At 34.0% G+C, this 15,139-nt stretch overlaps 1 protein-coding gene across 1 annotated transcript; it reads left to right on the forward strand.

Annotated features, from left to right (window-relative positions):
* The first annotated feature begins 29 nt into the window (after positions 1–29).
* LOC110997216 lies at positions 30–11,212 on the forward strand. The gene is made up of 12 exons (XM_022265267.2): positions 30–993; positions 1,393–1,527; positions 2,372–2,494; positions 3,618–3,818; positions 4,160–4,240; positions 4,542–4,691; positions 6,149–6,322; positions 7,042–7,190; positions 8,041–8,259; positions 9,036–9,157; positions 9,379–9,482; positions 9,570–11,212. Exons 1-12 carry the CDS (start codon positions 486–488, stop codon positions 11,096–11,098), a joined length of 3,495 nt encoding a protein of 1,164 aa, XP_022120959.2. The 5' UTR covers positions 30–485; the 3' UTR covers positions 11,099–11,212.
* The last annotated feature ends 3,927 nt before the right edge of the window (positions 11,213–15,139 follow it).

Raw genomic sequence — 15,139 nt, forward strand, 5'->3', positions numbered from 1 at the left:
AAAATCTGTTTTCAATGGTGGTAAAATGTGTTTGTCAACACTATATTGATTTTCTATTGATCTTGTTTTATACGTAATTTGAATTAAATAAGTGTTAAAATCTAATTATATCGAATATTTAATAAAGTAATAACTCATTCTAATAGAACGTTAAAGTGGTAGTATATAAGATTCCATTAACATAATATTTCCATAACATTGAATCAATGCAAATCCATTCCTTGTAATGTATTATATTTACGTGAATCAGTGTAAAAACCTAACAATTGTTATAGATATGGATTGTTAAACCCCGTAAGTGTTATAGAAATAGTGACTGTGCTTAGTGAGTACGAACCGAATAACATTTCAAACGCAAAAGAAAAATCAATAATGCAGCTGAAGTCATTAGCCGCATTAACGTCATATTCATGTGACGAAAATAATTATTGAACGCTTAAAATGTGCCTCTACACTTTTGTGCTACAAAATTATTAATCAAGAAGATGGAAGGTCTACTTTCACAGAGATTATCACCACTTTTAAAGTGTGTCATTTTATTTTTATTTATTTTTACGGCAAAGGTTCTTACGTCTCGTCCTCAAGAATCGGTAGATAACAGAAATAGTATTCATCATCAAAAACCTGCTCATTATGTTCGGACCTTTACTAAATATCATCATAGACGGACAATACAATGGAATAATATGGACTCATATTGGTATGATCATCCAAAGGTAGTCCAAAAGCGGAGTGTTCCAAGTTCTAAAGAGATGCCTGAATTAAATCAGTTGGTTTCCGACTCTATGAGGGGAAATATCATTGGAGCATCTGATAAGAATGAAATGTCAAATGAAATTATTAAAACTGAGCCAAAAATATTAACAACAACCAGTCCAACAACTCAGCCTGGAATTACATGTCTATATAAAATTGACAATCTTGCTTTGAGTGTGACACCGTCCTATCATGATGATAAACAAACTCAGTTGGTGGTTGAGAATGAAATTTTTGGTAAGATCATATTTGCTAACCTTTAATCCTTTAAATATTAAGAAAAGTTTATAATAAAGGAACCCTTTTATCAATTATTAGTTTATATCTCTCTCTTAATTAGTGTCTATGTCAAGTGGTGTTCATGAATAGGAGTTTTGATTATTTTTCATTGCAACTGATTTGAGTAATTTTATTTAAAGATAAGATTGTGAGGTGAGCGTTTAAGCATTTCTTACAAACACAGGTGAGGTTTTGAACCCAAGACCTCAAATCCTGGTTGGGACACCTCAGGCTGTGAAAAACAATAATTGCTACTAATCTAAGAGAACTGATAAATGATGCAAACTTATATTAGGTTGTTACCTTTATAATAACTCCTTAGTATCTAATAAATAATTTATGTTTTATATACTATAGATATTGGCAATTTATCAAAGACATCACTACCAGATGGAGAAATAGCACAAATTGAGCAGTGTAATGACCCTAAAGCATATTGCTATACTCTATGGCAGCAAGATAATGAAGGGAATATTACTGTGTTAGGTCAAGGTGAGTATATCATGTCTAAGGTGACTAAATAAAATGCTTTATATTATATATGTGTCTATATTGTGGCGGCGTCGATGCGTCGGGTTGTCTCTCGCACTAAAATATGGTAAGTGGGCCCGATGGCTGTCCATGCGTCATACTTGTGACCGGGTGCTTGAATTCGTGTATGCGGTGATATTAGTTGTTTATACTACGTATTTTTCTCATGCGTGTTGTTCTCACAAGTATGTAAGTATGTGGTGCTATTTCACCATGCCTCCTGCTGATAGAGGACAAATCTTTGTTTTTAATTTATTTTATTATTCTTTATTACTCAAGATGTCATATGGAAAATGGTGTAATGATTGCAGCTCCTTACAAACATTGTGTAAAAAAAACTTGGCAATCAAAAAGAGTGCCGGAGAGTTTATTGCCAGTTTTTCTCTTCCGTACAACATCCTTGATTTGAGAACTGGCAGTAAATGTAAAATTAGAATCATTTAATGTATATTTCTTTTTTTGACATTCATAAGTGTACATTATGTTACCTATATTATTAAATGATATTTGATTTCATTTGATTAAATTGTTTTTTAAACAAAACCAGTTTTCTCTATGTATTTCGCTACAAAACATTACCTATTCATAAATAAATACCACTCAATAAACTATCGCGATTTATAGTTTGTGACAATATTTTATGGCCTTTCAACTCAATAATTGTCGATTGTGATAGTTAAATATGTTTTAATCAAGTATACATACATAGATGATAATCTGATATTGTAAACTGTGGTGAATATTTCATAAAAATAAGACAAAATGCTTTGGATTTATAAAATCATTTCATGATATTTTTTTGTAGGATGTTGGCGTTCGTCCCAAAGTAGTGAGCGTAACAATTGTGACAAATGCACGCCAGTCACAGAACGTCTACCGGGTACTAAGTTTTGTTGCTGCACCAAGAGTAACTGCAACGCTGACTTCAGTATGTAACTTTCTGATTACTTTTTTATTTAGTATTGTCTTTTATTAACATAACTTTTACACATTTAAAGAAAACACTTTTTTACGGATTATAGTTTATTTATTTATTCATACTTCGTTGCTAGAAAGAAACACAAATAACACAATATATATAAATTACAAGGGATGCAACGGGCGGCCTTAACGCTAACAAGCGATCTCTTCCAGGCAACCCTAGTAAGAAAAGAAAACAATAAATAAAAAAAATGATGAGTGCAAGAAGTGCATAACCAGAAGTTATATAAAAACAAAATATATTTATAATAATCTATAGAACCTTAATCTAGAGAAAAAAAAATAACAATATTAATAACTAACTAAAACTAAAAAGCTAATCTTACAGATTCAAGAATAGCAAATAGTGAATTACATTTACAAAAAGAACCAACTTAGTTTAGGTACCTCCATTTCGAAGTCTTCGCTTTGTAACGGATTTAGCAGTACTAATCCGGATATAAATAAAATCATAAATAGGAATGACAGTGACAAAATCGAGTTAGCGAGTTTTCGACTTAACGAGAACTTCGAGATACATTCAATTTAACTGCTGAAACATCGACTTTCAGAGGCGCGATTTCTAAGTGTATTTTTCGACTTCTAAAGTCGAATTTCAATAACATATCATCTTAAGTTTTATATATATATATTTTTATAAATGTATTCATTCATTGCGCATGTACAAGACATACCTAATATATTAGAAGCCCCAAACCCGAACATTTATTTTGGATTTTATTGCTATTATTTCTGGGAATTTTCAGTAAGACGTCATTATGTCGTAGTAATTACGACAGTATTTTTTGAAATTCGAGTTATAGAGTATAAATACTTCGCAGGGAAAGAAAATTTGTTCCTTATTACGTCCAAATAATTTGAGATACCGCGTATTTAGGAGACCAGCGAAAGGGAATGGCGATTTTTATCGACTTACTGAAGATTACGACTAAACGAGCTTCGAGTTATCGAGATACAATTATTAAATGTGGACAAAACATAGTATATTTTTTACAATAGTTACAAAAATGTATAGGAAACATCGTTACTACATCGTTACACGGTTATAATTAGGCTGATTGTATTTGCAGCATCACTACGTGTGGAAACAGTTACAATTAAAGCTGAATCAACAATGGAAACAAAGCATCCGAACTACTCTAGCGCTGTGGCAGCTGGCATTTTGGTGTTAGTGGCCATTTTGTTGATGGCCATAGTGTTTAGAAAAGTGTATTACAAGAGAATCGAACTTGATAAGGACGATTTAAGCGACGGCACCGATTTGGAAAAGTGTAGGTTGAGTTTGAAATTTTTTTATTCGTGTTTTTCTGAACAAATTACAATTGTAACTAACAGATGGCGCTATATTCAAACGAGGCGTCGGTAATATTTTTTATTAATAATTGACAGATAATTCAAATTAGTTTTTACCAAACGAAAAAGGCATATTAGAATGGTAAAAGAGTGGCGGAGAGTTTATTGCCAGTTCTTCTCTTACGTCCTTGATTTGAAAACTGGCAGTAAATGTAAAATTAGAAGCATTTAATGTATTTTTTTTTTTTTGACGTTCATAAGTGTATATTATGTTACCTACATGAATAAATGATTTTTGATTTTGAATTTTTATTTCCAGGTGACGTCATGGGCAGTGGACCTGATGCGTTGGCAACTGGATTATTGTGCGTCGATAATCTCACACCTATTGAACATATTGGTGAGTTGCGAAAGAGTTTTTTTTTATAATCATCATCACATCTGGTTAAGTGTGATGTGGATATCACCGCTTTAGTGGAGAGAAATTACATTTCCTTTGCTGATCCATATGGGGTTATTCTCCAAAAAGAAGAGAAAGCGGATTTTTAGTCTTAAACGTCTATCAGTCTTTTTTTGTTGTTGAGAAAAAAAAAATTACCAATTCAATTAAAAATTAAAGTAACTAACACTAAATAAATTTAGTTTGAATTCTGTTCTGAATACGAATAAATACAAAAATATATTAAACATATTTTATATAGGTCAAGGAAAATTCGGGTCGGTATGGCGGGGGAGTCTCGGTTCGACTCCCGTCGCGGTAAAATTGTACACAAGTCCCACTGCCTGGCAAAAGGAGGCTATGGTGTATGCCATACCCCATTTGGCTCATCCAAATATATTGAGATATTACGGTAAGACAGGTTTAAATCAGACTTATATATATTCAGCTACTCTGTAACACTACAAGAGTAGCAAATTTTTATATATAAATATGTATATATATGTAAGACTATGTATGTAGATAAATCTATTATTATTTTTACATGTGTATGTTTACTTAGAACTAAGAAAAGAGCGTACCAATTAAAAGGCCAAGAAAGCACTCAACAGCCCTCTGGCATTGAGAGTGCCCATGGGCGGCGGTATCACTAAACATCAGGTGAGCCTACTGCCCGTTTGCCCCCTGCTTTATAAAGAAAAAAAAACTATTTGAAGAAAAATCCCTCAAGTGATAGCGATCCCAACATATTAGTGTTTTAAAACGTTGGGCACTCCCCACAGGGGGCAATTTAATTATTCAAGGGGAAAAAGATATTGAAAAAAAAAAATTTGGAATTGAATTTCAGTTTTTTATTATGTTTTTAAAATTTACTTCAGTTTCGTTAAGTTTCCTAGTAATTTTTTCCTTTATCATTTAAGTTTCTTAAGTGAAAAATTCAATTTTTTATCATAATTCTCACATGGCACAAAAACGGTTGGGACCCGTTATAAACGCTCTTGATGGGGCGGCGGATTGAGGGAAACTGTTGCCTTGCCATCCATTGCCAGTGGGTTTTAGGTTTGATAAGGGGGCGTCCATAAATTACGTGAGGTGTTTTTTTTAATTATCTGCAATGGTGAGATGTCGTGAGATTTCATTCAACCCCCTCCCCCATCCCCCAATCTCACGTGAGATTTTTCAAAATGTGAGTTTCTTACGTAAACGCGTTGGATTGTTGCCGAGACCCCCCCTCTCTACAACGTAAGATTAGATGAGATTTGACTCGACCCCCTCCCCCCTTAAACACCTCACGTAATTTATGGACGCCCCCTAAGTCGAGGAGTTAGTCCGAACTCCCACACTCCCTGCCTCACTTTAATAAGTTACCCTGGTTTGTTATTGGGGCCGTTCATAAAATACGTCACACTGAAATCAGCTTTTTTTGACCCCCTCCCCCCCCCCCCATTGTCACGCTGTGTCACACTTTTTGTGACCCCCCCTAGAAATATTTCGTCACAAAAACTAAGACCCCCCCCCCCCTGCTGAGTATGATAAATTCTAGAGAAATAGTATTTTCATTTGTTACTGAATCGAGAGCGCAGGGTATGTGGAAACGTTACTCTCTCAAGTGTTGGAAAAACAAAGAAACCCGTTGTGAGCGCTCATAACATGTAATAAACGGCGAACGTCACGCTGCCCTATACCCCCCCCCCCCCCCCTCCCCCTTTGTCACATCTTGTCACACTCAGCCAGACCCCTCCCCCCCCTTGTATGCGAACGTATTTTATGAACGGCCCCATTTCAATCCTATTGGATCTCCCAAAATCAGTGTTCAGGATATTCAGAGAACATAAAAAATCAGTAAATGACTTGATGATTTTTTGTCAGGGAGTGACAGCCGACCCTCCCTCGCAGAGGGCAGCCCAAGGTCACATTTGCTGGTGTTGGAGCTGTGCCCTATGTCTTTGCGAGGTAGGCTGCAGCAAGCGCCGGTCACTTGGTTGGAGTTTGCAACATTGGCACATGGACTTGCATCTGCGCTTGCGCATCTACATACACCTTGTAAGTCGTCAAATGAACTAAGAGTTTTATTCATAAATTCATATAGCTATTGAATATTGTATTTAAGGTAAAATTCTTTCGCAAAGCTAGAACTGGTCATTGTATGAGTCTAGTACATTTTGCTCATTGAGGTTAACATATCTGGGAAACGTCGTTTTGCCATGTATATCATTTATAATAAAAAATAGGGGTTGATCGTAGAGGGGTGAAGATTAGGGGTTATATATATATGTATTTAATGCTGTATCACAAAAAAATTTTTTTTGATCTAAAATTGAAAAAAAAATTTAGGGGTGGACTACCCTTAACATTTAGGGGGATGAAAAAAAGATGTTGTCCGATTCTCAGACCTACCCAATATGCACACAAAATTTCATGAGAATCGGTAAAGCCGTTTCGGATGAGTTTAACCACAAACTTCGCGACACGAGAATTTTATATATGAGAAAATAAAATTCTCTATTATTTTAAAGCACTTCGTTTACCCAGATACCGGTACACGCATCTTTCGTCTCTTTCTGTCAAATGGCGTTTCCGCTGTGACGAAAAGAGACAGATACTTATCTGTAACTTTTCATCAGCACAAAAATACTTAACTAACTTTAGTTAGAACGATGCAATTTCACTAGATTTAGCCTTTATGAATAATAACAAGAATTTTAATCTTTATCTTAAAGAATTAGTTTGTGATGAGAATGATCAACTGACAAAATTTACAGGTGGCAGCAAGCCGTGTATAGTCCATAGAGATGTGAATAGCGGCAATGTGTTGGTGGCCCATGATGGCACGGCCAGACTCGCCGACCTGGGATTGGCTCAACCGTTGACGCCGCGAATTGATAATACAGCTCCTACCAGGATTACTGAGGTATGTTTAATGGGAAAAACTTACTATTTCTATATAAATATCTTATTCTATTGTCTATGTATTGGTTACTCTATGGTAGAGCAAAACTTTCCTTGAAGTAAAATTGTTATATTTCCTATTACGATTTACGTATTAGATTCTAAAAAAAAAAAATTCTAAAAAAATTACTTCATTTTTTTAGAATTTTATTTATTTTTATGGTTCATTGCATTCAATGCTACGGGCCCCGCAAATTTGGGGGCCTTGCCCTCCCACGAAATTTGTGTTTGTGTAATAAGTGAATTTCTGCAAGTAATTTTGGTTAATTTGTGTATATAAGTTTCTCATTGATTTATTAAAAAATAAACCCTTGATAGGATTCTACGGCAATTTCTATCCGATCCCCTAGCTCGTAACAATATATATATGTATATACTAGCTGACCCGGCAAACGTTGTTTTGCCATGTTTTTGTGCCAAAAAATTAAAGTTATAATAATAATTAACAAATAAAACATAAGGGATGATCGTAGAGGGGTGAAAATTTAGGGTTGCATGTATTTTTGTATTGTGTATCGTAAAAAAAAATTGTCTAAAAAATAACTAAAAAAATTTAGGGGTGGACCACCATTAACATTTAGGGGGATGAAAAATAGATGTTGTTCGATTCTCAGACCTACCCAACACGCACACAAAATTTCATGAGAATCGGTCGAGCCGTTTCGGAGGAGTTCGGTTACTAACCCCGTGACACAAGAATTTTATATATATGATATAATATTATATTAACATTTCAGCTTATTAAACCCTCCACTGAAGCTTCAAGGCGCTACTGAAAATATTCTTAGAATGAAAATAAATTCTTATTCTAGGCTGGTACGCTACGCTACCTGTCCCCAGAAGCCCTAGAGGGTGCTTTAGATTTGAGCGGCGCACGCGCAGCCCTTTGCGCAGTGGACGTGTTTGCCTTGGGCCTTGTTATATGGGAGATGTTGTGGCGTTGTAGTGGGGCCCATAGCACGGTTCAATGTTACGCACAGCCCTATCACCAACATGGATTGCCACAGAGGCCTACGTTGGCGCAAATGCAGGTTAATATTTATAACACAATTACTATAATCAAGAAATAAAAAAAATTGATGATTTTTTTCTTATAAAACAAAGGCATTAGACTCATATGATGTTAAGAGATACCGCTCATTTGCACTCACCAGAAGGCATGCAATTGCGTTCCCGGCCTTTTAAAAGCTGGTACGCTATTTTCTTAAAGGATGATAAGTCGAATTGGGAAAGGCCAATTATTGTACAATGGTTTGGCAATTGGCAACATTTTGTTTGCAAGAGAAAGCGATCAGCCTGTCTGACTGATTTTTCATTACGATGTTTAATAAAACATAATAATGAGGCTAAAAATTAAAGGTATTTTTTTATTCGTTCGAATCACGTACATAGTGTACGTACGAACGTACAGCCTCAAGGTTGACAGTTGCACGATCAAGCCACCATTTCTCTAGTCCAGTGGTAGGCAAACTTTTTTAATCGTGGGCTACAAAGTTAAAGAAATTCTATAGGAATGCCAGAATTATAAAGAAAAATACATTGTGTGTTAAAGCTTTCACATAACACAAGTAGAATCTACTTTTTCTTCATCGTTCTTCTATCCATATCGATGGACCCTCGGTAGGCCGGATTAAACACTTGCGGGTAGGCCGGGTAAAACACTTGCGGGTAGGCCGGGTAAAACACTTGCGGGTAGGCCGGGTATAACACTTGCGGGCTGCACTTTGCCCTTCGCTGCTTTAGACTATTAGAACCCGGGACCTCGAAGTATATTTTGTACACAACTAAAATGGACGATAATTCCCAGACTCTGGTGTGTCGGAACAAGGCAAGGCCGCCATTGCCTCGAGGGCCTGTCGCTGAGACGCGAGCCCTCAAAATTGCCAATGACACTTGCGATGAATGCTGGGATCATGATGCTGAAGCTAGGTGAGTGGTCTTCGGGTAACGACGTTTTGTAGACATGTACGAACCATAGAGGGGGGGGGGGGCGAGTCATTTAAGCTTCGCTTTAGGTTAAACATTGATATTTAGAGATATTTAACTAGAGATAGAGAGTGAGAGAGAGATAGAGGTGTAAATAAATATGGGAAAGAGAAGTGTCTGCCCAGGTGTGTGGGTATGGGTCTTGAAATCGTGTATAATTTCAGATTAACAGCGGTATGCGTGGAAGAGCGAATGGCTGAATTGAAACTGATGTTACTTATGCAAGGTCCCATTATGCACGAAAACAATCTACATTCACATTTACCAGGTAAGTAAATCGTAATTTTAATAGTAACGATAGATAAATTATGTTTACTTAAATTAATCATAACTTATCGGAAACATGTTTTCGCAGAAAATAACCTATCAAATGAGATCGAGAAAAACTCAAATTGTGTACAAATGAATGGTGACGTCACTACGCCCCTTTTATACCCACACATAGGTCGGAACGCGTGTATTGAACGCAATACAAACACACAGACACACACCGTTGAACTAATACATAAAAGCCTTAAAGATATAACAGAGCCTAGGAGACAAACGGAAAACTGCCTTTCAGTAGCTAGAATAAGCCATAATAGATTTCAATCGCAAGAAAATTCAGATAGATTAAATGAAATCCGGTCCTACCAAAGGCCCTTGGATTATGTGCAAAATGATGTAAATGCACCCGAAGAAAAAGTACCCAAGGTGACAAATTTGTTGCAAGAACATAAAGACAAAAGATGGGGATTCAAAAAGTTTTTTGAAAAGAAGAAACCTAAAGAGACAGAGGTTAAGTTTACGGAGAATGTAACGCAACGAACCCGAACCACGGTTGTCGAAAAGCCGAGTAATCTCAGTTTTGATCGGCCTAAGAATTTAGGAATCCACGATACGCCATATAATTTTGAAGCACCGTGTACACTGTCCCCTCCTAATAAAACTCTTTCGCCAACAATGCTAATGGAATCAGAAATGAACACCGCGTTTAGAGAACTTCCATCGCAAAATGATACTGAAAGAAATCAAATTTTCGCGGTAATTGTACCTAAAGTCCAAACAAACTTAACGCAAAATAAATCAAAAAGCAGCTCAGAAAGTCTGAACAAAAGATCGATTAGGACATCCATGTCTTCACAAAGTATGAAAGCTGGACATTCTGAATCTGAGGATTCGACTTTAAAAAAGCGATTGAGTTGCGACAATCGAATTATAACCAATTCGAATAGCGCCGGATCGTCACGCGCATCGATCAATTTGGAACTACAATACTTGCCTAATCAAACTGAGAATTTTAACGGCGACAGCCCGTTTGACCTTAATTCGGACTGCTCAAGCAGCGAAGATGAACATTTAATGCTGTTATCAGAAAATGACGGCGCCAAAATAACAATACAAACAATACAAAAACCTATAGAAGAAAAAAAAAGCAAATACCAAAATGAAGTATTAAAAGAAGCAACGCAAACGAAAACACATCCATTTAACAAATTCCAAAATAAATATACAGCTTTCGACAATGAATTTAGTGACCCAAACGATAAAGAGAATCTGATGAACGGTTACAGCGGTGACAATCCAGTGTACTTGGCAGCTTTTAACGGCGAAATCGACACGACTGAAATAAAAATAATAGACGAGAGTCAAAAATCACCAAAACCGTCGCTGAAATCGTTGTCGATTAAGCGCCAACACTCTTTGGAGCAGGTTAGTGAAATATTTTCTTCGTCTGGTGATTTGCATCTCCAAAATCCGGCTGGTAGGGTTAAAACACCTGGAGACTTACCGGTAGCTATTCGTAGGGCTAGACGAGATAGGGCGTTGCAGAAGGGTAGATCTAACGAAAGCAATCGATTGAGTTTGTACGACGATAGAATGATGTTTGGAAACAGTCTTTAATTATTTTTTAAATATGAAAATTAATATTAAATAAATCTCGTCGATCACACACGAAACACATTAGGTTGTTGTTTACATTTTATTAAAAACAAGTGGTTTTTATTTATATGTAAAACATATAATTTATATTTTTTTTGGAACTAAAACTTTTTTTAAATTAATCAATTGCGATTGTTTTAAGTAAATGTGTAACTTTAGTATTTAAAGTATTTTAACTCTAATATATTTTAAAGTTTGATTTAAATTGTGTTTGACACATCAGGTCTGTCTTGAGAATTGTCGAAACTCGGCTCAAGACTTAGTTTCACTGAGATTCAGTTTAAGCTTTCGTAAAGTCTATATGTTATATGTCGTGGAAAGAGGTAAATGTATAACCATAGATAAAATTTACTAAAGCGTCACAAAATGGCGTCACCTGGGGGCTTAGACAAGATGCCTTAACAGTATTGTATGTAGTCGAATACAATTTGTCTACACGAACTGTCATTTTCATACAAATTAAGTTAAGTCATCTTGATTATACCCTGAATCTTACACCCGTATCTGTCAAAATTGACACGTGTACTTTTTCAATTCAATGACATTTCATGATTCATGAATTTTACGAACATTCAAGAAATGTGATTTGTAAACAATTTTGAAATCTAATCAAGAATCTTATTCGATATTTTGATGTCAATGAAGTATTGTATCTATTGTTATATGATATTACCTCTTATATATTGTATTACTATTTCATAAACGGCATCGTATATATATGTACAGAAGTAAGACCTTGTAAATGTTGGCACAATTAGTTTGATTCCGAAAGGTGGATGTGGATTACACGCCGTCGACCAATCACAATCGAGCGATCATTTCATCTTTTGTTTTGTATGTCGCTAACAATGTCCATTCCAATATAAAGTATTCATAATGTTACAAATGTATCAATTAAGAATATACAGGTTATTCACGCACTTATTCTGACCCTTGCATCCATGTTGACTGACTATTTAACTGTTCGTTTTAACTGCGGTTATCGACAATGACCATTTACGTAAATGTTAATAACACTACTTGAAAGTATATTTCCGAATTAAAAACGCAAAACAAATTGTATCATTATGTTTTGACAGAACTATTTAGTCAATGAATAATGCGTTTTTTTTAAACGATCAATTCAAAGTCTGAAGCATGGGTATATAAAAGGAAATTCATATAGAATTAATTAGATAGAACCGAAAACGTTCCAATGCATTTACAATAGTTCGCATAGATTAGACTTGTAGTAAATACAAATTATGTAAGAAATTATGAAACCGACGGATTTAATGCTGTTTATTCTCTTTTGTTGAATTCGTTAAGTTTAATATGTACAATAGATTTTATATAATTTTTACGTCATATCCATAGACAGTAGAACAGACTGAGGTAAAGTTTATGTAGGTTTATTAACATTATTTTCCCTTAGTTTGAGTAAAGAATAAAAATTATATTTAATACAATATATGAACATAATAGTCATTAAAGTATATCCATTAATTTTTATTAGTTACGTTATTGACATTTGACAGCTCTCAGTCTGTTTCTTGTCTATGGTTTCTTATTTCAAGATTTTGTACTTTTTAGACATCCTCTTTTCACTTTATATATTGTTTTTATTTATGTAAAAGATTGCTAGAGTTATTAAATTACACATACTAGATTCAACTAGAGTAGGTAGATAATAGTACAAACATATTATAAACATAGTGTTGAAGTGTGAGATCCACAGACTATACACGTAGTATTTTAGAATTGACATACCAGTTTTTTTATTTAATATTTTTAAGAGAAAATATGGATTACACCCTTTATCAGTTCAGAATTAAAATACATCTAAGTCAGTGTTTTCCAACGTGGGGCCGACGCCCCGTTTAGGGGGGTAATTTAATTGTTAAGGGGTCAATTCGAGAATAGGCTCGATGTTTTTCACTATATATTTTGTTAAAAGTTATTTAAGGGAACAATTCAATTTTTTATTTTAAGAATCATGTATGTTACAACTGGTACTGTTTCCTGGGGACATAAGAATTTTATAAAGACTAAGGTGGGACATTTGTCAATAAAGGTTGGAATACACTGATGTAAGTAAACTCTTTGTACTTGATGAAAAGAGACAGCAATAGACAATAATGCTTTACTGAAAACACGAGTCATATATCTGATTTACTTTTACGACTATAACAGAATTCAAATCTAAAATACCACGTTAACGTTGGTCATAAAACAATAATTCCATAGAATATAAAACATGTGAGTTTAATTCCATTTCGTATACAAAATGTTACCTCACATAAATTAAGATTATGTAGTGTTAAAATTTTTATATTTTAGTGACCTCTAGTATCAATTGGGGAACCGTAAAAATGATAAACAGCTCTTGTAAATATTGAAATTCGATAAAATAATGTCCATTTTCGCAATACACGTATTTAAAAGCGGACACTGGATATTTTCCTCTGCAAATTCAATTTCGCAAAAAGCCAAGGAAATTGTTTAAATTAAAAAAATATATTATTAGCAGACAATTATCAAGGTATTTTTAAAGCAAGCCAAAAATCGATCGCGATCTACATAAACCGCATATTAAAACCATAGCCCAGAGCCTTTTCTGTATGGTGTTGTGTTGTTTTTTAAAATAAGCCCCCATGGAGACAATCACTGGATACTCGAGGTCACCCCCTCTCGCTTTGATCACAGTATATTTGGCGTTGATACGAAAATATTTTCTCTCTACAACGTTGTACCTAATTGTATTTGTAGTTTTTTTGTATTGATATAAAGTTTTATTCGCCGTCTGCTTTAAGAATTTTATGCAAAATTTGTGATTTTCATAAGAACGTAAACTATTCAGATAAAATGGGAGCTTAATTTGATTTTTTGTATTGTGTATAAAGCCATATTGTTTTTAAAATGTGTTAATGATTTGATTTATATCAACCTCCAATATTATGAAGATAAATAATCATAAAATATTTTTATGAAGAAAAATTATCAATATTTATATTTTTAATTCGTTTTATCAATTTATAAATTTTGCATTAAAATCTGAGAAGACAATTTCGCTTTAACTTATTATAATAAAATATTTTTAAGTTAATTTAAGTCTTATATTTGTTATTTGTGTTGAAGCTCTGGAATTTCTCCAATTGATCTTTACTTAATTTGTATCTTGTTTTTCAAAAGCAAAAGAAAGTGAAGTGTCAAATGCGAAATTATGGCCTTTTCAATAACTTTAATATTTTCAATATTTGTCAAGATGGCATCTATTGTTATGTAATGAATAGGAATCTCGCTTACTTAAAATGTTTAATAAAAATTTTAACATTTTCTGTGAATAATATACTTCGCCACGCCTTCTATTTTTACAATTCGGAACTACTGCATAGAAGGCTGCTTTAATGAGAATATCACAAAGTTATTGATAACGCCTAAAAAGTACAAGTATTTGTTTCGTATTTTTTATCGTTTTAACGAAATGTGATTTTAATTTGTAAATAGTTAAGTTTATTGCGGGCCATGTTATTTTTCGTAATGTTTATTTTATTATCGATATTACGTACGTTTTATTTTGATACAGTGATTTTATGGTTAAGGTACATTTTTGTTTCTAATAAAGAGGAACGGAAAATTTTGTTTTATTTTAACTAACTATCGTAAATGTTGATTTATGAATGGTGAACGAGGTAGGTGTATGGTATCTAAATTATTTACCTATAGAGTATGTGACGTTAATACGTCTGTTTAGTTAATTAGTCTGTGTCCTATCAACTCGGACCAATGTTTTTTCGGGCGTTGTACCTATGTCCCGGGTGGGTTATTGGCCATATTTAGGTTAGTTAATTCATACTCTTATCAAATTTCATTTGACAAATTGATCGTTTTGTAATCTATTATTCTATATTTTGATGTTTTAAGGAAATATTAAGACTTCTATTTATTTAATTACAGACATGGCTAAACTCACAATAAAATAGACTATAATATATACAATACAAAATTAATTAAAATAACATA

Source organism: Pieris rapae, chromosome 15 (assembly GCF_905147795.1).
Source record: "Pieris rapae chromosome 15, ilPieRapa1.1, whole genome shotgun sequence".
Lineage (NCBI taxonomy): Eukaryota > Metazoa > Arthropoda > Insecta > Lepidoptera > Pieridae > Pieris > Pieris rapae.